Source organism: Salvelinus namaycush, chromosome 6 (genome assembly GCF_016432855.1).
Source record: "Salvelinus namaycush isolate Seneca chromosome 6, SaNama_1.0, whole genome shotgun sequence".
Classification (NCBI taxonomy): domain Eukaryota; kingdom Metazoa; phylum Chordata; class Actinopteri; order Salmoniformes; family Salmonidae; genus Salvelinus; species Salvelinus namaycush.
Genome location: NC_052312.1, coordinates 22,772,297 through 22,797,899, shown reverse-complemented (window position 1 = coordinate 22,797,899; position 25,603 = coordinate 22,772,297). Strand labels below are relative to the sequence as shown.

General features: G+C 41.7%; 1 protein-coding gene across 1 annotated transcript; it reads right to left on the bottom strand.

Moving 5' to 3' along the window:
• Positions 1–77: 77 nt before the first annotated feature.
• gal3st4 (galactose-3-O-sulfotransferase 4) lies at positions 78–21,501 on the bottom strand. The gene is made up of 7 exons (XM_038995297.1): positions 21,479–21,501; positions 19,840–19,959; positions 6,469–6,619; positions 6,199–6,345; positions 3,040–3,160; positions 2,540–2,742; positions 78–809 (listed from the first exon to the last, which is right to left on the bottom strand). The coding sequence occupies exons 1-7, from the start codon at positions 21,499–21,501 to the stop codon at positions 78–80; spliced, it is 1,497 nt and encodes a 498-aa protein (XP_038851225.1).
• Positions 21,502–25,603: the final 4,102 nt, after the last annotated feature.

Below are 25,603 nucleotides of genomic sequence, written 5' to 3'. Positions count from 1 at the left end.
GCTTGAGTAAGAGTACACAGGCTCAGTCAGCGTTAGTCTTATCCATTCTCTCAAGGCAGTGAATTCTGGATGGAAAACTATTTTATCTTCCCTTTCCCTCCTCCTCCTCGTAGCAATGTCTGGTTATTATTATTATTATTACTACGAGATAGCCGACTCCTGTCCTCCCCCGTCCCCCCTCCTACTCCTCCTCCTTCCCCCACCCCCAGCTCTCCTGTCCTGAGTTGGGAAGAAGGGTCTTTCCTCACGTAGGCTCCCCCAGCAGGGATAGCCGGGGCCTGGGCTTGGGCAGCCTGGGGAGCAGCCCTGGGGAACTGCCTGGCATCCAGCAGGTCCTTATACTGGATCTCTGGCCTGATCATCCTCAGACAGGACTGATGAGTAGCGTTGTCCAGCCCAGGCTGGAGCTCATATCCCAGGATCTTCACCAAGCCGCTCTGGAAGGGCCTGATGGTCTTGTCGCGGATGCGGCTGGCCTCCACAGGTCTCCCGCCATCCCTCAGGCAGGCCCGGGCCAGCACATCCCGGCGGGTACGGAGAAGAGCGACCTCCTGGTCCATCCTGGTTCTCCCGAAGCGATCCACCTCGTTCCAGAAGGAGCGGTTGAAGGCCTGGTAGAGGTGCCAGTCCAGGGCGTTCCACTCGCGGAGCTTTAGACGTTGGTCGTCTGTTAGAGCCAGGGCGGGGGGCTGCGCAACTGCAGCTTTACCCACCCAGGAGCTGCCTCCGCTGGGCTTCTGCTGGCGGGCGTTGAGACTGAAGGAGACGATGGCGTCCAGCGGCCAGCAGAGGGCGTGGCGCAGCAGGACCTGTATTCATAAAGCGTAGGTAAGAGAGTGCTGATCTGGGATCAGGTACACCTTGTCCAATAAATCTTATTCACTATATCGAAAAGGCAAAACATATCCTAGGTCAGCACATTCATAGAGCTTCTCAGAGTAAGAGTGCTGATCTTGAATCAGGTAATCTTATTCACTAAGGCAAAATGTATCCTAGACCAATAATCCTAGGCTGAAACGCTTGATACATATGGCCCCAGGACCTGTATTCATAAAGCGTAGGAAAAAGAGTGCTGATCTAGGATCAGGTCCACCTTGTCCGTGAATGTAATATTATCTGCTGTATCTAAATGGAAAAACTGAACCCAGGGCTTGTATTTATAAAGGGTCTCAGAGCAAGAGCTAGGGTTATAGATGTGTCACTGCAACCTTAAAGGTCCTAAATTATGTCACCATTGCCCTTGATTCTAAGCAATGTTGTGCTGCTATTTTTATTGACTTGGCCAAAGCTTTTGATACGGTAGACCATTCCATTCTTGTCGGCGGGCTAAGGAGTATTTGTGTCTTTGAGGGGTCTTTGTACTGGTTTGCTAACTACCTCTCTCAAAGAGTGCAGTGTATAAAGTCAGAACATCTGCTGTCTCAGCCACTGCCTGTCACCAAGGGAATACCCCAAGGCTCGATCCTAGGCCCCACGCTCTTCAACAACATAGCTCAGGCAGTAGGAAGCTCTCTCATCCATTTATATGCAGATGATACAGTCTAATACTCAGCTGGCGCCTCCCCGGATTTTGTGTTAAACCCTCTACAACAAAGCTGTCCTAGTGTCCAACAAGCTCTCTGCCTTTAACCTTGTTCTGAACACCGCCAAAACAAAGGTCATGTGGTTTGGTAAGAAGAATGCTCCTCTCCCCACAGGTGTGATTACTACCTCTGAGGGTTTAGAGCTTCAGGTAGTCACCTCATACTAGTACTTGGGAGTATGGCTAGATGGTACACTGTCCTTCTCTCAGCACATATCAAAGCTGCAGGCTAAGGTTAAATCTAGACTTGGTTTACTCTATCGTAATCGCTTCTCTTTCACCCCAGCTGCCAAACTAACCCTGATTCAGATGACCATCCTACCCATGTTAGATTACGGAGATGGAATTTATAGATCAGCAGGTAAGGGTGCTCTCGAGCGGCTAGATGTTCTTTACCATTAGGCCATCAGATTTGCCACCAATGCTCCTGGAACGAGCTGCAAAAACCACTCAAACTGGACAGTTTTATCTCGTCATTCAAACACTCAATCATGCACACTCTTACAGACAGTTGTGGCTGCTTCGCGTGATGTACTCTTGTCTCTACCTTCTTGCCCTTTGTGCTGTTGTCTGTGCCCAATAATGTTTGTGCCATGTTTTGTGCTGCTACCATGTTGTGCTGCTGCCATGTTGTGTTGCTACCATGCTGTGTTGTCATGTGTCGCTGCCATGCTATGTTGTTGTCTTAGGTCTCTCTTTATGTAGTGTTGTGGTGTCTCTCTTGTAGTGATGTGTGATTTGTCCTATATTTAATTTTTTGAATCCCAGCCCCAGTCCCCGCAGGAGGCCTTTTGCGTTTTGGTAGGCCATCATTGTAAATAAGAATTTGTTCTTAACTGACTTGCCTAGTTAAATAAAGGTTAAAAAAAGTGAAAAAAAGAGTGCCGATCTAGGATAAGGGCCACCTATGGATAAAAGCTAAAAGCGTCTGCAAAATGGCATATGTACTATATATACCATGGATTGGTCAAAGTGCTCAGAGACCAGGATGAGTTTGAAGGCGCGTCGGACGGCCGCCTCGCCTCGTCGGGCCAGTGTGGTCGAGAAGTTGGCGTTGTGGTCCAGGCCGAAGTCGAACCAGAGCAGGTTGCGGGCGTAGTGGTTGTTACGGAGACGGGGGTCGTAGTACTTCCTGGGGTTGTCGGCGAAGTCTCCCAGGCCTGTCAGATTAGATTAAGGTTCAAATTAGATTAGAGATTACATTAAAATTAGATTAAGAAAACTTTGACCTCAATGAGGCAATTCATTTTGCAGCATACAACCTCAATGTAGATAAAAAACTGATTCCCCAGACACAGATTAAGCCTACTCCTGAATTTAAAATGCATGCTCAATGGAGAATCTCCAATGAAAGTGCTTTTGAGACCTGGACTAGGCTTAACCTGTGCCCAAAAAGTAACAGAATAGCAGACATAAACCAGCATTAAACAGTAGGATAGATTGGCTACATTATGTACCTTTGGCCTTCTTGAAGGCGGGGGCGACAGCTTTGTAATAGGCATAGGACGACTCGGCCAGCGCTACGGGGTCACGCATGATAGAGAAGTAGAAGGTGTCCACTGGCATCACCTTCTCTACCTGGAGGACCACAGAAGAAGAGGTCAGAGGGTCAAAGGTCATGGGGAAAGAAAACGAGTGATGGAGGCCATAGTCAAACTGTTTGAATGACTTGAAATGACCCTGTACACCGTATAATTAAAAACATTGAAAACTGTTTGATTGGATGTAAAAAAATAAAAATGAAATAATGAACTAAAGAATGGATATAATAATATGAAGTTAGGAGCCGCACACTCTTCTCTTCATTGCAGTATAATACCTTTACTTCAACAGGGACAGGGTGGCACTTTAGCTAATGTTTTAGAGGGCCTTTATTACAACCTCTCACCTGTGGTTATTTGAAAATGAAATAATCTCCAAAATATTGCTATTTTTAAAACAAGCCATAAGAAATTGGTTGCAATTTCAGCCAGAAAAGACAGAACACATATTACAACAATATGGTTAAACTCAAATATACTAATTGATAAAAAAAAACATTATTTTGGGAATAAAAAAAAACAAAGGTATAATCTTTGTGAATGATATCAAAAATAGGACTGGTGAAGTTATGTCACACATGCAGCTAACAAAAATATATGGAAATGTCTGCTCTACCCAAAATTACAACCAACTAATTGCAGCATTACCGCAAAAATGGAAAAGGCAAGTGGAAGGCGGAAAAAGTAAGGAACTTGTCTGTCAGCCCTGCATTAAAGACCAAAATTGTTTAAAGGAAATTGTGATTAAAAAAAGTATACCCGTTTCATTTAAGGACCCAAAAAAATGACAGCTGTGCAATACAGATTGCAAAATTGTTGTGAAGAGATTGTTTCCATGGCACATGGTTTATGAACTGATACAAAATGTTCAATTTAAATTGCAACCAATAGAATGTTATATATATGGGGGATACAAATATCCCAGCTCTGCACATTTTGCTGCAAAGAAACAGAATCATTAAATAATTTGTTTTGGTACTGTCCATATATATATATACAGTATGTATCTTAATTTTTGGTCGCTGCCAGTTGAGGACTTGTGAGGCGTCTGTTTCTCAAACTAGACACTCTAATGTACTTGTCTTCTTGCTCAGTTGTGCACCGGGGCCTCCCACTCCTCTTTCTATTCTGGTTAGAGCCAGTTTGCGCTGTTCTGTGAAGGGAGAAGTACACAGCATTGTACGAGATCTTCAGTTTCTTGGCAATTTCTCGCATTGAATAGCCATAATTTCTCAGAACAAGAATAGACTGACGAGTTTCAGAAGAAAGTTCTTTATTTCTGGCCATTTTGAGCCTGTAATCGAGCCCACAAATGCTGATGCTCCAGATACTCAATAAGTCTAAAGAAGGCCAGTTTTCTTGCTTCTTTAATCAGAACAACAGTTTTCAGCTGTGCTAACATAATTGCAAAAGGTTTGCTAATGATCAATTTGCCTTTTAAAATGATAAACTTGGATTAGCTAACACAACGTGCCATTGGAACACAGGAGTGATGGTTGCTGATAATGGGCCTCTGTACGCCCATGTAGATATTGTATAAAAAATCTGCCGTTTCCAGCTATAATAGTAATTTACAACATTAACAACGTCTACACTCTATTTCTGATCAATTTTATGTTATTTTAATGGACAAAAAATGTGCTTTTCTTTCAAAAACAAGGACATTTCCAAGTGACCCCAAACTTTTGAACGGTAATGTATATGGGGGATTGGAAATGATGCAGCCAATTACATTGATAGAAGCCACAATGTATCTGCAATATTAAAGCCCCTAAAGAAAATGTAAAAAAATATTTTAGAGGGTGTCACGCCCTGGCCTTAGTTATCTTTGTTTTCTTTATTATTTTAGTTAGGTCAGGGTGTGACATGGGGGATGTTTGTGTGTTTTTTGTCTAGTCTAGGGTGTTTGTATTGTATAGGGGGTTTTGTAGAGTCCATGGGGTTGTGTTCAGTGTAGGTGTTTATGTAAGTCTATGGTTGCCTGGATTGGTTCTCAATCAGAGACAGCTGTCTATCGTTGTCTCTGATTGGGAGCCATATTTAAGGCAGCCATAGGCATTAGGTAGGTTGTGGGTAATTGTCTATGGTTGACGTTAGTAGCTTGTGTCTGCACTTTCGTTTGTTAGCGTCACGTTTGTTGTTTTGTCTAGTTTGTATTAGTGTTCATGTTCGTTTCATCTTCAATAAATAGAAGATGTATTTATATCACGCTGCGCCTTGGTCCTCTCTTTCACCTAAAGACGATCGTGACAGAGGGATTAGTGTGTGTGTGTGTGTGTGTGTGTGTGTGTGTGCGTGCGTCATGCAATGAGTCTAATGTTTGTGAAGTTGAATCCCAGTCTTTGATGTTTTCTAACAAGTACCACTAACAAACCTGTTTTAATAAGCTCTGGTCGCTCCTGTTCCCAAAAGTAATCCATTCTCACACACACACACAGACACACACACAGTACCCGACCTCACAAATGCACTAATGCTCTTGTGGCTGAATGGAAGTCCTTTCCAACATCTAGTGGAAAGCCTTCCCAGAAGAGTGGAGGCTGTGATAGCAGCAAAGGGGGGACCAACTATATATTAATGCCCATGATTTTGGAATGAGAGGTACGACGAGCAGGTGTCCACATACTTTTGGTAGCTAAATTGCTCCATCCTGTTGAAACGTTCACATACAACTGTCACTGTCCTTTTCTTTGCCAACAACAGAAGCAGTTAACAAATCACAAGGGAACCTGCCAAACCTACAAAAGATATCATCAGTTCCATGCAAATAATAATCTGTGTTTAACTAACGCACAAAAAATTTTAAAATAATATTCTGTTTTGTATTAGTTTTTTTTCTCCCTTCTGTCCTATGATTTTGTTTGTTTCCTCAATAAATAATAGGCCAACGTGTAAATATAGAATAAAACATGTCCTCACATGCACATGAATATAGGAAAAATTACAATACAATTGACCTTGTGTCTTGCCCTGTTAATGGGTTTTTTTTTGTTTTTTTTTGCTGTTCAAAAACCTCAATAAATACACATTGGAAGAAAATAAATAAATACACAATTAATAATCTAAAGCACGTACCTCTGGTTTGTTGAAGCGCATGTGGTTTCCCATAATGCTGAACTCGGCCACGTGGGGCCCTCTATAACCTTTGACCCTGTGTGCGTTGAAGGGGAGAGGGTAGCCAAACTGGTACCCCAGAGGCAGGGCGAAGCACAGATCCCTCTCCTAGAAGAACAAGAACAAGACTATGGATTTCAAGCTGCTTTCAAAGATCCAAAAGAAATTATACAATATAACATAAAAATAAGTTTGCTGAAGGAAAGCCAAACTGAAGATTAAGTAGTCTACCTCTCCGTATCGGTAAAGCATGTTGAGAACAGTGCTGCTGGCTGTCTTGTGGGTCTTCAGGAACATGACGTGGCTGTGGGGCCGACAGGAGCCCAGAGACGGGCCCTGGCCGTCGGATGAGAACAGCGACCGCGACCTGTCCTGCTGGAGGCTACATGAGGGGAGGGGGAAAAGATGATCATTTCAAAATGGTTTGAAACAAAAATAAAAAAATATTTTTATGCAGTTCCACATGTGCACTGAGAGGAATAAATGTAAATGTATGCAAATTGGCCCATAACTCCACCTATCCAACAACATAGGCATATGACTATACATTCTTTAAGCAGGGTTCATACAGACATTGATAAGTCAAATTCAAGGACTGTTTCAATAACTTAATTGTAATTTTCAAGAACCTCAATGTTATACAATTGTATAATTTACAGTTGAAGTCGGAAGTTTACATACACCTTAGCCAAATACATTTAAACTCTGTTTTTCACAATTCCTGACATTTAATCCAAGTAAAAATTCCCTGTCTTAGGTCAGTTAGAATCACCACTTTATTTTAAGAATGTGAAATGTCAGAATAATATTAGAGAAAATGATTTATTTCAGCTTTTATTTCTTTCATCACATTCCTAGTTGGTCAGAAGTTTACATACACTCAATTAGTATTTGGTAGCATTGCCTTTGAATTGTTTAACTTGGGTCAAACGTTTCAGGTAGCCTTCCACAAGCTTCCCACAATAAGTTGGGTGAATTTTGACCCATTCCTCCTGACAGAGCTGGTGTAACTGAGTCAGGTTTGTAGGCCTCCTTGCTCGCACACGCTTTTTCAGTTCTGCCCACACATTTTCAATAGGATTGAGGTCAGGGCTTTATGATGGCCACTCCAATACCTTGACTTTGTTGTCCTTATGCCATTTTGCCACAACTTTGGAAGTATGCTTCGGGTCATTGTCCATTTGGAAGACCCATTTGCGACCAAGCTTTAACTTCCTGACTGATGTCTTGAGATGTTGCTTCAATATATCCACATAATTGTCCTACCTCATGATGCCATCTATTTTGTGAAGTGCACCAGTCACTCCTGCAGCAAAGCATCCCCACAACATGATGCTCCAACCCCGTGCTTCACGGTTGGGATGGTGTTCTTCGGCTTGCAAGCCTCCCCCTTTTTCCTCCAAACATAACAATTGTCATTATGTCTAAACAGTTCTATTTTTGTTTCATCAGACCAGAGGACATTTCTCAGAAAAGTACAATCTTTGTCCCCATGTGCAGTTGCAAACCGTAGTCTGGCTTTTTTATGCCGGTTTTGGAGCAGTGGCTTCTTCTTTGCTGAGCGGCCTTTCAGTTTATGTCGATATAGGACTCGTTTTACTGTGGATAGAGATACTTTTGTACCTGTTTCCTCCAGCGTCTTCACAAGGTCCTTTTCTGTTGTTCTGGGATTGATTTGCACTTTTCGCACCAAAGTACGTTCATCTCTAGGAGACAGAATGCGTGTCCTTCCTGAGCGGTATGACGGCTGCGTGGTGCCATGGTGTTTATATTTGTGTACTATTGTTTGTACAGATGAATGTGGTACCTTCAGGCGTTTGGAAATTTCTCTCAACCAGACTTGTGGAGGTCTACAATTGTTTTTCTGAGGTCTTGGCTGATTTCTTTTGATTTTCCCATGATGTCAAGCAAAGAGGCACTGAGTTTGAAGGTAGGCCTTGAAATACATCCACAGGTACACCTCCAATTGACTCAAATGATGTCAATTCGCCTATCAGAAGCTTCTAAAGCCATGACATAATTTTCTCGAATTTTCCACGATGTTTAAAGGCACAGTCAACTTAGTGTATGTAAACTTCTGACCCACTGGAATTGTGATACAGTGAATTATAAGTGAAATAATCTGTCTGTAAACAATTGTTGGATGACTTGTGTCATTGACTTGTGTCATTGTCACGCCCTGACCTTAGAGAGCCTTTTTTATTCTCTATTTGGTTAGGTCAAGGTGTGGCTTGGGTGGCCAAATCTATGTTTTCTATTTCTTTGTTGTTCTGGTATGGGTCCCCAATCAGAGGTAGCTGTCTATCGTTGTCTCTGATTGGGAATCATGCTTAGGCAGCCTGTTTTCCACCTGAGTGTGTGGGATTTTGTTTTTGTACTGTTACTGTGTAACCTGCAGAATGTTAAGTTCGTTTATCCCTTTTTTTTTTTTCTTTTTTTTTTTTGTGTTCCTCAAATAAAGAAAGATGTACGCTTACCACGCTGCGCCTTGGTCTCATTCCAACAACGGACGTAACAGTCATGCACAAAGTAGATGTCCTAACCGACTTGCCAAAACTATAGTTTGTTAACAAGAAATTTGTGGAGTGGTTGAAAAACGAGTTTTAACCCTTTCATGCGTGAGTTCCAAATATCTCTAACGGTCGCCCCAGCGTGAGTTGTTTTATGCACGTGATGTTAGAACGTTCTCTCCAATTCCAGAATGTGATTGTTATGTAACAGTACATTTAATCTGCGCTGCCCTCAAACCAAAGCACGCCTTTGCCTGTTTTATTTGTCAATTTTAAATTATTTTCTAAACAGTTTTTTATTTTATAATAACAGTTTGAAATGAGGTGTGTTCCGCCTCATTCATTCACATAAAAGTAGTCATTTTTACTTTTGCGGACCAATTAATTTTTTTGACATTTCTGACCCGGACAAAATTCCCCAAACACTTCTCAATTGTTTGTGCAGTTCAAGTCTGCAGACATTTACTCATCTGCCGTCCTGCATACACGTGTTCATATTTTCCACCTGTCGCCTGCATCGCAATCAAAGTTGTTTTCGTTACCAATAATAACTTTGGAAATGAGTGCGTTTCTATCAAAGTGCCTTATTACGTTATAATAGTTTCTGCATGTCGTGTTATGTCGTTTCTACTGTAGCATCATGTTTTTGTGTATATTCCTTATAACCGCGGACACGCGATGTAACGTTACTCATTTCATAACATGTATGGTGTTATACTCAATGCTTAGGTATCTAGCTACAGTCTTATTAGCTCTGGAAAACAATGCTAATTGTGTCACGGATGTATTAGCATGTGTTGTATGTTGAAGCTACCCTGGCCTTTTGACTCCCAAGTGGCACAGCGTCTCAGTGCTAGAGGCGTCACTACAGACACCCATCTTCAAATCCAGACTGCGTTTCTATCAAAGTAAGTGCCTAATTACGTTATAATAGTTTCTGTGTCGTGTTTTACCGTTTCTACTGTAGCTCACTGTGTGTATAGAGCATAATATATTTGTGTATATTCCTTATAACCGCGGACACGCTAGGTAACGTTACTCATGTTACTCACCTTTTATGGTGTTATATTCAATCGTGCTTATGTAGCTAGTTACATTATTCTATTAGCTCTGTAAAACAATGCTAAATGCGTCAGAAGTATTGGCATGTTGTATTTTGACGCTACCCTGGAAAAATATCTTATACCACTTGGTCGTTTCCTGAGTTCATTCCACAAAGCTGTTTATCATGTCGGCCTTATCCACTGCCCCCATTTTGAGGTAATAGTCAAGCACGCAGTCTGGTTTGATGTTTCTCTGTCTGGTTTGTTTCTCTCTCCCGTCAGGTGGTTCACCTTCCCTGTGGCCGACCTGGTTGCTGTATGGACAGTGGAGAGGACATGGACGTCTCGTTTGTCATGGCACTTTACTGCCAGCTGTTGACATTTCTTGTTTTGTATAACGGGTCATTTAGGATGGCAGTAGCGTTGATGATGAAATACAGTCATAGCAGCAGAACTAGAAAGCAGTCTTGGGAAAAGAGGGTGGCAAAGAAGGGAGTTGCAAACATAGGATCTCTGCTCCAGTATTCTCTTAGGGAGTTCTTCTTTACTGTCACCAGGAATGTATACATTTCACTAATTGTGGTTGTCCCCCCACTCCTGGTGTAACAGTATAACTTTACGTCCGTCCCCTCGCCCATACCCGGGCGCGAACCAGGGACCCTCTGCACACATCAACAACAGTCACCCACGAAGCATCGTTACCCATCGCTCCACAAAAGCCGCGGCCCTTGCTGAGCAAGGGGAACCACTACTTCAAGGTTTCAGAGCAAGTGACGTAACTGATTGAAACGCTATTAGCGCGTACCCGCTAACTAGCTAGCCATTTCACATCCGTTACACTGGCTCTCTCTTATCCTGTAGCTCCAAGGCATAGCGATTGGTCTCTACTATGTCTCCCACCAGCTCCTCTGTCAGAAATAACTTGAAGCACTCTGCCTCAGATGGAAATGGCAAGGGGCGTTGCACTCCAGACTGGAACTCATCAACACAATCAGCAGGGTCAGGAGGGGTGAAATGGCTGGCAGCCTTCTAGTTACCACAGAACTCCTGTACTTCATCCACTGTCAGTCTGCCACCATCACCACCAGCATCTTCTAATGGAACTGGGACTTTGTCAGTGGACAAGGGGTCCTCAGATTCAGGGTTCTCAATGGCTACAAGGTTGGGGGGCAGCTCCTCACTGTCAGAATCTGATTCCTGACTTTCATACTCAGACTCAAAATCTCCAGAATTTCCACATTTGTGAGTTGTCTCCTTTTGAAAGTTATTGCTAATGCTACAGCTTAGCTCACTATCTACATACATAAACAACAACACTGAATGGTTTAGAGTGAGAGGGTACGTGGTTGACTGCCGGCACGCGCCACTTGTCTCAATAAATCACTATCAGAAAATGTTTTGTGTGGCAATTATTTGTGTATTTACTGTTTTATTCACATGTTTTCAATTCTATGTGACAAATCATGCATTCCGATTCTTGCACAGATTGTAATGGGCACATATTATGTGTGTAAAATGCTTTTTTGAAGGTTGTACTGATTATGATGAGCTAAGCTAATTCCAGCTGTGTAGCCATGTTTGTTGACATACAATGCATTCTGGGTTTCACGTAATCGTCTGTTTGACCAAAGATGTTATAACAAAAGGAGGTGAGTAAGAGTTCACTCATTTTTTGAGGACTTCCGGAAATGAAGGGTGGGATGTGAACGACAATGATTGACACACCCCTTCAACATGCATACTATAAACAGACCAAACTCATCTTGTCTTCTCTTATCTTCGGTTTCTGTGAGGAACAAATGCATGGCTGCGCGCTGAAACTAATCGTCGGATTACTTTCGATTTCAAAAGTGTTTTACCTAATTATTTCGATCAATGGTGAGCTCACCCGTGATGTGATTAATTATACATAATAATTGCTATTAGCTAATTCATATTGTAGTTTATGTCAGCCGAGAGTTAGAAAATATTACTGCTTGTGTTGGGTCAATCTTTCCTCAGTTAGCGCTTGGACAAATGTAGCCTACATTTTTCCGGTTAGGATAATTGTGTTATGCTATATATACTTCTGTGAATATCTGAACATTGCATCCCAAAATAAACTGCTCACATTCTGGACATAACTTTGTAAGGACTGTGTTTGTGTAAATAGTTTCTGAAAAAAGTGTGGCCAGCTCAAACGCTGATTGTTGCGTCATTCGAAACTGGCCGTTCTAAACGAGCGTTCTAAATGAGTGTTCTAATCACACGGGTGTGATCGTACGCTTCAGGGACCACTGTAGAACGATCACACCCGTGTGATGGTACATGTGAAAGGGTTAATGACTCCAACCTAAGTGTATGTAAACTTCCGACTTCAACTGTATATAATTGTACATTTAGGGCCTAATATAGAACCCCTACCCCCAAAAAGCATGCAAAAGTGTAAAAGAAAAAGTAGGCCATTACCACTTTAAGAATAAAGAATTTGTTATTCAAATTATTAGATTCTAAAATACAGTTGAAGTCGGAAGTTTACATACACTTAGGTTGGAGTCATTAAAACTCGTTTTTCAACCACTCCACAAATTTCTTGTTAACAAACTATAGTTTTGGCAAGTCGGTTAGGACATCTACTTTGTGCATGACACAAGTCATTTTTCCAACAAAACATTTCTGAGCTACAAATTCAAGCCCCTTGCATTGTTTAACATTGCAGGTGTAACATGTTAAACAAACTTTATTTGTCATGTTATTTCATTACCAGATCATATTGTCAATAAGTCCACTAGGCTATGTAATTTGTTGTCATTATATCCAGAATAATTAACAGGAAGAGAGTTGGGTGTTGCGCACTAGTCTATCCTAAACAGTGTCCAACCCGAGGCACAAAAACATACGAAAACATGAACTCATTACCTTGATGCTTTCTCTGTTAAATCGAACGAGACACTGCTGTAAATCAAGCATACAACAACAGATGATCAACCTCAATTCGCTAGGGATATTAGATCCAACGTGAATCCAGGCACAACTCTCTTCACTGGCGTAACAAATGAGACACCAAAATATTCTGGACATTCCTCGCGAACACCTTTTTTCCCAGGACTTGGGCTGTTGTAGCATCGCATGAACTATCACAACAGCTATCGGTCACTTGGTTGTCATTCTGAAAATTCCTTGCTGGATCAGATGATGATGTGTGAAAATATCAGGGCGTAATTAAACAGCTTGACACCTAATGTGAATCCAACAAGTAACCTATTATGCATAATTATTGAAGAGCCACTTTAATGATAGTATTGATTTAGGTTTGAAGTAAAAAGTGACTCTTTCAGTTAGAATTATTCTATTTTTCAATTACATTTATTATTTTGGATTTGTGTGCCCATTAAACTGTTTTCACCACATAACATAAGACACAAAATGTTAGTTACACTGCATTTCTGAGATCGCTATACAAAAGAACTGTCCAACAGCTAGATCCAGGATTCTTACAGGGTTCAAGTTCAATGTCTAATTTAACTGATTAATGCTTAATATATGATATAACGCCAACTTAAACTGCCATAAATGCAAGGACAGAAAGTCCTTGCATTTTGGACATTTTGGACTTTCTGTTAAAACATCGACCATGATAAAGGGTTAAACATAAGTTTAAATCAACTCGTAAATTTTATGGAATATAGCTATGATCCCTCTTATATCTTAACTTCACTTGGGTAGGGGGCAGCATTCGGAATTTTGGATGAAAAGTGTGCCCAAATTAAACTGCCTGCTACTCAGGCCCAGAAGATAGGAGATGTATATAATTAGTAGATTTGGATAGAAAACACTCTAAAGTTTCCGAAACTGTTAAAATAATGTCTGTGAGTAAAACAGAACTGATATGGCAGGCGAAAACCCGAGGAAAATCCAACCAGGAAGTACTATTATTTTGAAAGGCTGTTTTTCCATTGAAAGCCTATCCACCATACAAAGACTTAGGACCCAGTTCACGGTCTCTATGGCTTCCTCTACATGTGGCCAGTCTTTAGGCATTGTTTCAGGCTTTTACTCTGAAAAATGAGGGAGATACAGCACTTTCAATCAGTGGCCAGTGGAAATTTCCATTCATCAGCCATGCGCCTGATCGGGAATGCGCCTTTCTTGTTTCTCCTTTCCTATTGACGAAGCTTTTGTCCGGTTGAAATATTATTGATTATTTATGACATTTAAACATCGTTTGGCATGTTTCTACTAACTTTTATTGTACTTTTTAAAAACTTTCGTCTGGACCTAAGCATTCGGATTACTGGACAAAACGCGCGAACAAAAAGGAGGTATTTGGTCATAAAGAGGGACATTATTGAACAAAATGAACATTTATTGTCTAACATGGAGACCTGGGAGTGCCACCAGATGAAGATCATCAAAGGTAAGTGGTTAATTTTAATGCTATTTCTGACTTTTGTGGCACTCTCCTTGGCTGGAAAATGGCTGTATGGGTTTCTATGGCTAGGTGCAGACCTAACATAATCGCAAAGTGTGCTTTCTCCGTAAAGCCTTTTTGAAATCTGACACAGCGGTTGCATTAAGGAGAAGTTTATCTTTATTCGTATGTTTAACATTTGTATCGTTTATCAATGTTTATGATGAGTATTTCTGTAAGTATTTCTGTAACTCTCTGCACTTTCACCGGATGTTTGTTTGAGACAATGCATTTCTGACCGTAACGCGCCAATGTAAACTGAGATTTTTGGATATAAATATGAACTTTATCGAACAAAACACACATGTATTGTGTAACATGAAGTCCTATGAGTGCCATCTGATGAAGATCATCAAAGGTTAGTGATTAATTTTATCTCTATTTCTGCTTTTTGTGACTCCTCTCTTTGGCTGGAAAAATGGCTGTATGGTTTTCTGTGACTAGGTGCTGACCTAACATAATCGCATGGTGTGCTTTCACAGTAAAGCCTTTTTGAAATCGGACACTGTGGTTGGATTTACAAGAAGTTTATCTTTAAAATGGTGGATAATACTTGTATGTTTGAGGAATTTTAATTATGGGATTTCTGTTGTTTTGAATTTGGCGCCCTGCACTTTCACTGGCTGTTGTCGAGGTGGGACGCTCCACTTGTACCAGAGAGGTTAATGTAATGACATGAAATAAATTGGCAGATTATTATCAATGACTTATCAACAGCTGTAACAAGTTGTCCAGTGTAGGAAATCCTCACTGGTACCCTAGTTTATAGAAAGACCCATATAGATACTGTAGTTATTTACTGGACACACTTCTATCCACACAGTTTGGTCACTCTAGAAGACAACACGGACCAGGTCACTTAGCATGCTTTTTTCTAAATACAGTTACATTAAAAAAAATGTGCATGGGCTGCGTCATAATCCACCGCATCTGCCTATTTCAGCCTTCGCATCTATGATGGAAGGTGGCCGAGCTACAGCAGTTTTTGTCAGATCATGAGACATCCAAAAAAATCTGTCTTCTCACGAAAACGTCCAAACGGTTTGACCTACAAACTTTATGTAAAGATGAGACTCTCACGAACATGATGGTGTTCTCCGTTTTGCTCTTACAACCCCCATAATGCTAAGTTAAGGCTACCAAGCTTGCTAGGACAGAACAGATACAACTTCAATTAGCACTGAGGTGTGAAGTGAGAGGTGTCAAAGCCTTTGAGCCCAACAATGGCAGGAGAGTCTCACAGCCTACCCACCCAAATCCAGAGGCCTTTGAAGCCCTCTCCCGCTGTTCAGAGACCATTCCCTGGCATTTTCTACACGGAATCTGTCTCCAGAAAAAAGCTTATCCCATGTGGGTGTGACACTTCTGCTTGGATTCCACCTGGCGATCTGTTCACTGTCTGCCCTGGCCTGTCTCCCCCTGTCTGGTACAGGTACCCACGCCACACTCCCCCCTCTCTCCCGAGTTTTCGCTCACCTCCAGCACACACACACTGTTGGGGCGAGTGACTCTGAACTTACAATGGCTAGCCCCAAGTCGTTATATTTTTTTCTTGTGCTTTATGCTATTTGCCTCATGACTCATGCATGCTTTGATGACTATGAACTTGCTTATTTACCCAACCGTGGGACAGACTATGTTTGTTCCCACACTCGGGACTCTGGCTCTCTATTGGTTACACGGACTCTTGGCCTCCCATCCTATTCTTACCACCTCTCGCCGGCTTTATATTCATTTTACCTGATGAGATTGCTGTACAATATGATCTTGTTGACATCTAATGCACATTCAAATGTCATAAATCAACACTGCAAAGCTATCTATGTCCTCTGCCGTGCCTTGATTGTATTACTGCTGATGATATCTGGAAATGTGCATGTACACCCTGGCCCATCTACAGTTGCTAGCCCCAATTCTGACTTGTGCTCTGATATCTGCTTCACTGATTTCTGCTCTCGTAAAGCCTGGGTTTTCTGCACGTTAACACTAGAAGCATATTACCTCAAATGGATCAATTGAAAGTGTGGGTTCACAGCTCCAATCCAGATGTGTTGGTCATTACTGAGACGTGGTTAAGGAAAAGTGTTTTGAATACTTATGTTAACCTTTCTGGTTATAACCTTTTTCGCCAAGACAGATCTTCCAAAGGTGGGGGAGTGGCAATCTTTACCAACGATCCCCTTCAGTGCTCGGTTGTCTCCACCAAGTCTGTCCCCAAACAATTTGATTTGCTAGTTTCAAGCATTAAACTTTCAAATAGCTCTTTGTTGACTGTTGCTGGTTGTTATCGTCCTCCATCAGCACCGGCCTGTACCCTACCTGCCCTAAGCTCTCTCCTGGCCCCTTACACTACGTCTGAATTTTTCCTGCTAGGTGACCTAAACTGGGACATACTTAAACCACCTGACCAAGTCCTAAAGCAATGGGACTCCTTAAATCTTTCTCAGATTACTACCAATCCCACAAGGTAAGACTCCAAATACACAGAAAAGGCTACTCTCCTTGACGTTTTCCTCACAAATAATCCTGACAGGTATCAGTCTGGTGTTTTCTGTTAAGACGTTAGTGATGACTGTTTTACAGCCTGTCTTCGTAATGGCTGCTCAGTGAAACGACCAGTCCGGATTTGTCATAGATGCTTGCTAAAACACTTTAATGAGCAAGCCTTCCTTCATGACCTGGTCTCTGTAAATTGGAATAGAATCAGCTTGATCCCCACTGTCGAAGACGCTTGGACCTTATTTTTTCATATTTTCAGTGGTATTGTTAACAAACAAACATGCCACCATAGAAGATGAGAAATAAGTGCACTCAGGCTATCCGGAAGGCCAAAGTTAGTTACTTTAAGGAGCAGGTCTCTCTCTGTGGGTCTAACCCCAAGAAGTTCTGTAAAACGGTTAAAGACCTGGAGAATAAACCCTCCTCCTCACATCTGCCCATGTCCCTTAATGTTGATGATGTGGTTGTTACTGACAAGGAGCACATGGCTGAGCTCTTTAATCACCACTTCATTAAGTCAGGATTCCTATTTGACTCAGCCATGCCTCCTTGCCCATCCAACATTTCCTAATCTCCCACCCCTTCGAATGCAACTACCCCGATGCGCCTCCCTCTTTTCCCCTACTCCGCTACAAAGTTTCTCCCTGCAGGCAGTCACTGAGTCCGAGGTGCTAAAGGAGCTCCTTAAACTTGACCCCAAAAAAACATCTGGGTCAGATGGATTAGACCCTTTCTTCTTTAGTGTTGCTGCCCCTACCATCGCCAAGCCTATCTCTGACCTTTTTAACCTCTCTACTCTCTGGGGAGGTTTCGATTGCTTGGAAGGCAGCCACGGTGCGTTTTTTATTTAAAGGGGGAGATAAAGCTGATCGTAACTGTTATAGGCCAATTTCTATTTTGCCCTGTTTATCAAAAGTGGTGGAAAAACTTGTCGATAATCAACTGACTGGCTTTCTTGATGTCTATACATCTATATATTGATGTCTAATTCTTCTGGTATGCAATCTGGTTTGCGCTCAGGTTATGGATGTGTCACTGCAACCTTAAAGGTCCTCAATGATGTCACCATTGCCCTTGATTCTAAGCAATGTTGTGCTGCTATTTTTATTGACTTGACCAAAGCTTTTGATACGGTAGACCATTCCATTCTTGTGGGCCGGCTAAGGAGTATTGGTGTCTCTGAGGGGTCTTTGGCCTGGTTTGCAAACTACCTCTCGCAAAGAGTGCAGTGTATACAGTCAAAAATTCTGCTGTCTCAGCCACTGCCTGTCACCAAGGGAGTACCCCAAGGCTCGATCCTAGGCCCCACGCTCTTCTCAATTTACATCAACAACATAGCTCAGCCAGTAGGAAGCTCTCTCATCCATTTATATGCAGATGATACAGTTTTATACTCAGCTGGTCCCTCCCCGGATTTTGTGTTAAACGCTCTACAACAAAGCTTTCTTAGTGTCCAACAAGCTTTCTCTGCCTTTAACCTTGTTCTGAACACCGCCAAAACAAAGGTCATGTGGTTTGGTAAGAAGAATGCCCCTCTCTCCACATGTGTGATTACTACCTCTGAGGGTTTAGAGCTTGAGGTAGTCACTGCATACAAGTACTTGGGAGTATGGCACTGTCCTTCTCTCAGCACATATCAAAGCTGCAGGCTAAGGTTAAATCTAGACTTGGTTTCCTCTATCGTAATCGCTCCTCTTTCACCCCAGCTGCCAAACTAACCCTGATTCAGATGACGATCCTACCCATTCTAGATTACGGAGACACACATCCCTGGGTTGCTCCTCTTTTCAGTTCGCTGCAGCTGGCGACTGGAACGTGCTGCAACAAACACTCAAACCGAACAGTTTTATCTCCATCTCTTCATTCAGAGACTCGATCATGGACACTCTTACTGACAGTTGTGACTGCTTCGCGTGATGTATTGTTGTCTCTACCTCTTGCCCTTTGTGCTGTTGTCTGTGCCCAATAATGTTTGTACCATGTTTTGTGCTGCTACCATGTTGTGCTGCTGCCATGTTGTGTTGCTACCATGCTGTGTTGTCATGCTTTGCTGCCATGCTATATTGTTGTCTTAGGTCTCTCTTTATGTAGTGTTGTGGTGTCTCTCTCGTTGTTTTATTTAACATTTTTAATCCCAGGCCCCCGTCCAACGCAGGAGGCCTTTTGTGTTTTGGTAGGTTGTCATTGTAAATAAGAATTTGTTTTTAACTGACTTGCCTAGTTAAATAAAGGCTAAATATAATTTAAAAAATATTAAAACGTTTCAAGGGACTTGTCCGAAAGGAAACCATACAAATGAATCGAAGTATGGAGGTAGTTTTATGCCAACCAAAATAAGGGGTTAAATATGTGTAAAAAAAATGTAGTTAAATATTTCTTGAGCTTTCTTATATGTCCTAGATATCGGCCAGACACTTCAAAACCTTATACCTTATTATTTATTTTTTTACTGTAATTTTTGCCATTTATGAATGTGTTATTCAATGCGTTTCCATGGGATATAGTAGTTAAGGCCAAATTCAATATTTTATTAAATATTCTATAAATATATAGGGGTCCTAAAATTAAAAATCATATAGCTAAATGATCCATGGTATGATCATCTTAAAACAATTCCATATGTTAGCTAAGTAGAACCCCCAACAACAGCTTAGACTTTTAGAGGTTATTAATGAACCAAGACGTAACATACAGTACAAGGTAAGTCTCTATAATGTAGGTGCTACTACAATGTATTTTTCTTCTTCATTGTTTTGCTGATGAAAGCAATATGGAAAAAAAGAGGAAGGTGCAAATAGCAAATTGCTAAAGGTGCAGGTGAAAGTTGACTGAACACAACATATAGCTGTATTGGTTGTTCCTATACTGGTTATATACTGGTTATGGACTGGGATAGGGAAGTTGATTCTATTCTCTATTGAAGAACGATAGAATAGAAAAAGAAGAAGACGTTGTTTTTACAAAGAGCTGCAGAGTAGCTATAGCCTGATCCCACAACTGTTTGCGCTTTCTTGCCAACTCCAACGCTCATTGTCAAACAGGAGTTTGCCAAGACAGCAGGAACTGATCTGGGACCATGCTGGGGTGGAGGACCTCTGACCTTTTGTTGAAGATGACCCCCAGTAACTGTCCTGCGAAGGCGATGGCCACGAACACCAGCAGGGCCTTCCAGAGCCACATGGGCCCCACCCGATAGCGCCCCAGCCCTAGCCGCATCCTCCTGTGGAGAGGGAGAGAATTATAAATATTATTGTTATTTATTTAAGGGTCCAGAGCCACATGTGCCCCAGCCGCATACCCTTTGTGTGTGTGTGTGTGTGTGTGTGTGTGTGTGTGTGTGCGTGCGAGAGAAAGACAGAGAGAGAGACAGAGAGAATTGCATGGGTCACCAAACAAATATGATATAACACACCAAACTAATATAAGGGTTAGGCTCAGAGCCACGTAGGCCCCAGCCGCATCCTCCTGGAGTGGGGCGGGAGAGGAAGGAGAAGGGGAGAGGGTATAAAGAGCAAGGGAGGAGCGATAGAGGGGAGTGGAAGTGGGACAGAGAAATAAGGAGAGAGGGAGGAAGGGAAATAGAGGGAGGGAGAAAGATAAAGAAAGGTAGTGCGAGAGCGGCGGCGTTGCATGGGTCGCCAAACAATTATGACTTGAGGGTTGTGATGACCAGTGAGAAGCACCAGTATCAGCAAGCACATTCTCTGAGTATGATGTCAGCGAACACAGTATGTAAACAGGACAAGGAATAATTGACCTAAACAACAAGTCTATAGAGGGTAGAGGAATTTCATGAATTCATATGTGTGTGCACACTATTTACTCACTCTTCATTGATGCGTTTGTTTACTTTCCTCTATTTGGCAGGGGTAGTTCTTGAAAAAATAGTGGAAGTAGGCCTATAGAGTACTTCTAAATAGGGGTATCTGGTTCAATGCAGTATCACATGTCATCATAGGAGGAATTGGTTTAGCGGTACTGTAATGATATCCCTGTGCTGTGCAAACCTGTCACTGACTCTTTCAGCCACAACAGTAATAGGCATTGTACTGCTAGATAGCTTGCTACAGCTCTAGCCTACTGTCCCGCTGCAATGTTTATGTCACAGTAATAACCTCTTCTGCTGTGTGCTATAATGCATTGATTTATTGTTATAATAAAATTATGATAAAAACGAAGATAGTGGGTGGAAATATACTTCAATGTTCCCAGGTGTTCAATCAAGCACAAAGGTTTTTCGGACTGAGAGGAGGCGAGGCTGTAAGCATTAACGACAGACAAGAACACTGCTGATTGAACATTAATCTTTCTAGCTAACACCACAGAATCGTAACAGACAGAGCGAAATCACGGATTTCAGTTTGTCACACAAGCGAGCATGGTGATGATGAGTCGACCTGCTAGTAAGCAAGCAAGGCAAGCAAACGCTTAACATAAGTTACATTGTGAGACGCCCTAATACAAATTATATAAACGGAATGCTCAATGAAGGGTATAGCCTAAGGAAGAGACATTATCGCACGAACGTGGGGGCCTTAGTTTGGTGGGATTCTCCTTTCAGTAGACCGACCGTAATAAAACAACCACCGCTGTCTGTCTGTATCAATCTCAGCTTCGGTTTCAATGAGAAATTCAGACCCTTGTATCTATCAACCTCCCTTGTCCGATTCCGCTGCTGGCTCGGATTGCAATGCAAGCCCCGTCCCGGTCTCGACTGAACACAAACTCGGTGTTCTTACCTCGCTCTCCGTTTGAAAGCCATGATAGAACCGGGCCGGTGGCGGTTTCCGTGGCGTGTTGCAGCGGTTGGCGGCAGCAGGAGCCACGGTGCATCTCGAAGGCACGAGCCCTGGCCGTGCCTTTACCGAAAACCCACCGATCAAATCAAGCCATCGCTATAGATTAACGAGTATTATTGTCTTCTGTATAAAATCCCGGAGGTTTTGCGTTACGATTTTAGGCTACCGTAGGATGCTACGTGACGCTCTCGCAGTGCTGTTTGTCAAGCTGCATTCCCTTTTATTATTGCGCCTTTCTCCTTGCTGGCTAGCTGCTCCTTCAGGGCTCTGGGATAAAACAGGTTTGGACGGAGAGAAAGGGGTTGGCTTTGTAAGCGTAAATGTTTATGTGCAGGGGTGGGGGTCATGAGAGGCGGGGGAGTTACACACAAACATACACAGGGACACAGACACAGCACACACACACACACAAACAAGCGCGCGCACACAGTGTTCGATGCTGCGACCAAAAAAGTCACATTTGCGACCGTTTGACTTGGCAGTGCAACACACATTTTTAATTGGTTGCCAGGGTTCCAGTGAAATAAATGTACATGGTCACGTTTTTTTATCATCATGATTTATTCAAACAGTAATGTGCAATTAAACTTTCTGAAGAAGCAACAACAGCACGGGAATGCCCCTGTCTGTCAGGGCTCGACATACAGGTGATGTTTTGGAAACCCGGATGATCATCCCGTCAATGGGCAGCTTGGGCCAGTGAAATGTTTTTTGTTGTTGTTGTAATAATGCTATATATATATATTTTTTTTTTTAAATCTAGGCTTTATAATTGATTTTTTTTAAAGGATGGATACCGGAAGCTGTTCGTTCATTATGTGTATTTATTACATGCGGCCTGCACACATACAGAGCACGGGCTGAACTCAAACAGCATGGGGTAGGGAAGTAGGAAATGTTTCAAGTTATGATAAATGTTAAGGCAAGAATGGGTATGCAAACCAGGAATTTATGAACATGAAATACAGAAATATCTCATTTACATATGTAACCTTTGGCTGCAAGTATGGCTGTGAGTCTTTCTGGGTAAGGCTCTAAGAACATTCCACACCCCGATTGTGCAACATTTGCCCATTATTCTTTTCAAAATTCTTCAAGCTCTGTCAAATTGGTTGGTCATCATTGCTAGACAACCATTTTCAGGTCTTGACATAGATATCCAAGTAGATTTAAGTCAAAACTGGAACTCAGCCACTCAGGAACATTCACTGTTTTCTTGGTAAGCAACTCAGGTGTAGATTTGGCCTTGTTTTATATGTTTTTGTCCTGTTGAAAGGTAAATTAATCTCTCAACATAACACTTTGCATTCAGGACAAAAGGTGAATTGCTTTGCCACATTTTTGGCAGTATTACTTTATTACCTTGTTGCTAAACAGGGTGCATGTTTTGGAAAATGTTTATTCTGTACATGCTTCCATCTTTTCACTCTGTCAATTATGTTAGTATTGTGGAGTAACTACAATGTTGTTGATTCATCCTCAGTTTTCTCCTATCACAGCCATTCAAATCTGTAACTGTTTTGGCCTCATGGTGAAATCCCTGAGCGGTTTCCTTCCTCTCCGGCAACTGAGTTAGGAAGGACGCCTGTATTGTTTTAGTGACTTGGTGTATTGATACACCACCCAAAGTGTAATTCATATCTTCACCATGCTCAAAGGGATATTCAATATCTGCTTTTTTAACATTTTTACCCATCTACCAATAGGTTCCCTTCTTTGCGAGGCATTGGAAAACCTCTCTGGTCTTTGTGGTTGAATCTGTGTTTGGAATTCAGTGCTCAACTGAGGGATCTTACAAATAATTGTATATGTTGGGTACAGAGATGAGGTAGTCATTAAAAATTATGTTAAACACCATAATTGCACAGAGTGAATCCATGCAACTTATTATGTGACTTGTTAAGCACATTTTTACTCCTGAAATTATTTTGGCTTGCCATAACAAAGGGGTTGAAAACTTATTGACTCAAGACATTTCAGCTTTTCATTTTTAATTAATTTGTAAAAAATTCAGGCTGAATTCAGGCTGTAACACAACAAAATTTGGAAAAAGTCAAGGGGTGTGAATACTTTCTGAAGGCACTTGGCAGAATCATGATTATTTGCATCAATCCAGTGTTTTTGAAAACTCTATTCCAAGTGCACTACAGAAACCCCAGGGCGGAGCTGAATTAATGGACAGGGAAAGGGGATACCAAGTCAGTTGCGCAACTGAATGCATTCAACCGAAATGTGTCTTCCACATTTAACCCAACCCCTCTGAATCAGAGAGGTGCGGGGAGCTGCATTAATCCGTGCCCGGGAAGCAGTTGTTGGGGGTTAACTGCCTTGCTCAACCATAGAAGCCTTGCTTATCCACATTTTGTTACTTGACAGCCTTAATCTAAAATGTTTTTTTTTAAATACAAAAAATCCTCAGCAATCTACACACAATACCCCATAATGAAAAAGCAAAAACAGGTTTTTAGAAATTTTCACAAATTTATTACAAATAAAAAACAGAAATACCTTATTTACTTAAGTATTCAGACCCTATGCTATGAGACTCGAAATTGAGTGCAGGTGCATCCTGTTTCCATTGATCACCCTTGAGATGTTTCTACAACTTGATTGGAGTCCACCTGTAGTAAATTCAATTGATTGGACATGATTTGGAAAGGCACACACCTGTCTATATAAGGTCCCATAGTTGACAGTGCATGGTCAGAGCAAAAACCAAGCCATGAGGTCGAAGGAATTATCCATAGAGCAACGAAACAGGATTGTGTCGAGGCACACATCCGGGGAAGGGTACCAAACAATTTCTGTAGCATTGAAGGTCCCCAAGAACACAGTGGCCTCCATCATTCTAAAATGGAAGATGTTTGGAACCACCAAGACTCTTCCTAGAGCTGGCTGCCTGGCCAAACTGAGAAATCGGGGGAGAAGGGCCTTGGTCAGGGAGGTGACCAAGAACCTGATGGTCACTCTGACAGAGCTCTAGAGTTCCTCTGTGGAGAGGGGAGAACCTTCCAGAAGGACAACCATCTCTGCAGCACTCCACCAATCAGGCCTTTATGTTAGAGTGGCCAGACGGAAGCCACTCCTCAGTAAAAGGCACATGACAACCCGCTTTGAGTTTGCCAAAAGGCACCTAAAGACTCTCAAACCATGAGAAACAAGATTCTCTGGTCTGATGAAACCAATATTGAACTCTTTGGCCTGAATGCCAAGCGTCACGTCCCACATTATTAGAAATGCCTTTATTAATGTCTACATTCGTAATGTAGACATTTTGCCACATTTATTCTATTACAGATCCCTTAATGCGTACTTTTAAATTATATTATGAATCTAAACATAAAAACATACATATATACACTACTGTTCAAAAGTTTGGGGTCACTTAGAAATGTCCTTGTTTTTGAAAGAAAAGCTAATTTTTTTGTCCATTAAAATAACATCAAATAGATCAGAAATACAGTGTAGACATTGTTAATGTTGTAAATGACTATTGTAGCTGGAAACGGCAGATTTGTAATGGAATATCTACATAGGCGTAGAGTTTGTGGAGGTTGAGTTTCTCCATCAGAGCAGTCCATCCCGACACACCACCCTGAAAGACATAAATTAGACACAGTCAACATGAGTAGTTGATATCAAATGTAACATATACATTTCTTTTTTCTTTCAGTTTAGTACATCTGCTTCAAACTGCTGAACATACAATATTTTGGGTTATGGAAAATATATTCAACAGAGGTTTAGATGGTACAATCATTCTTTACACAATGAATGCTTGTTTTGACACAAACTGAAATTAGGCAAACTATTAGAATTTTTTCAATCAGGAAATGGCAGAACAATTTCTGCATATTTCACCTTTAATATAACCTAGATTGGGTTATCTCGCTCTCGCGCTCTCTCTCTCTCTGTGTGTGTGAAAGTCTTAAGGGAGGAGGATGGAAGGAGTGGTGAGAGAGTGTATTATGGGTTTAAATGAGGATGAACATTTTGCCATATTGAATCTAGCTAGCTAAAGTTAGCTAGCATTACAGTAACTAGCAAGCTAACGTTAGCTAAAAT

Excerpts from the sequence above, each read along its gene's own strand:
- gal3st4 (XM_038995297.1), bottom strand. The coding sequence starts at position 21,501 with ATGGCTTTCAAACGGAGAGCGAG. Across the intron at positions 19,960-21,478 it reads GCTTTCAAACGGAGAGCGAG|GAGGATGCGGCTAGGGCTGG; the intron begins GTAAGAACACCG and ends CCCTCTCCACAG. Across the intron at positions 3,161-6,198 it reads TGCGCTTCAACAAACCAGAG|GTAGAGAAGGTGATGCCAGT; the intron begins GTACGTGCTTTA and ends GTGGTCCTCCAG.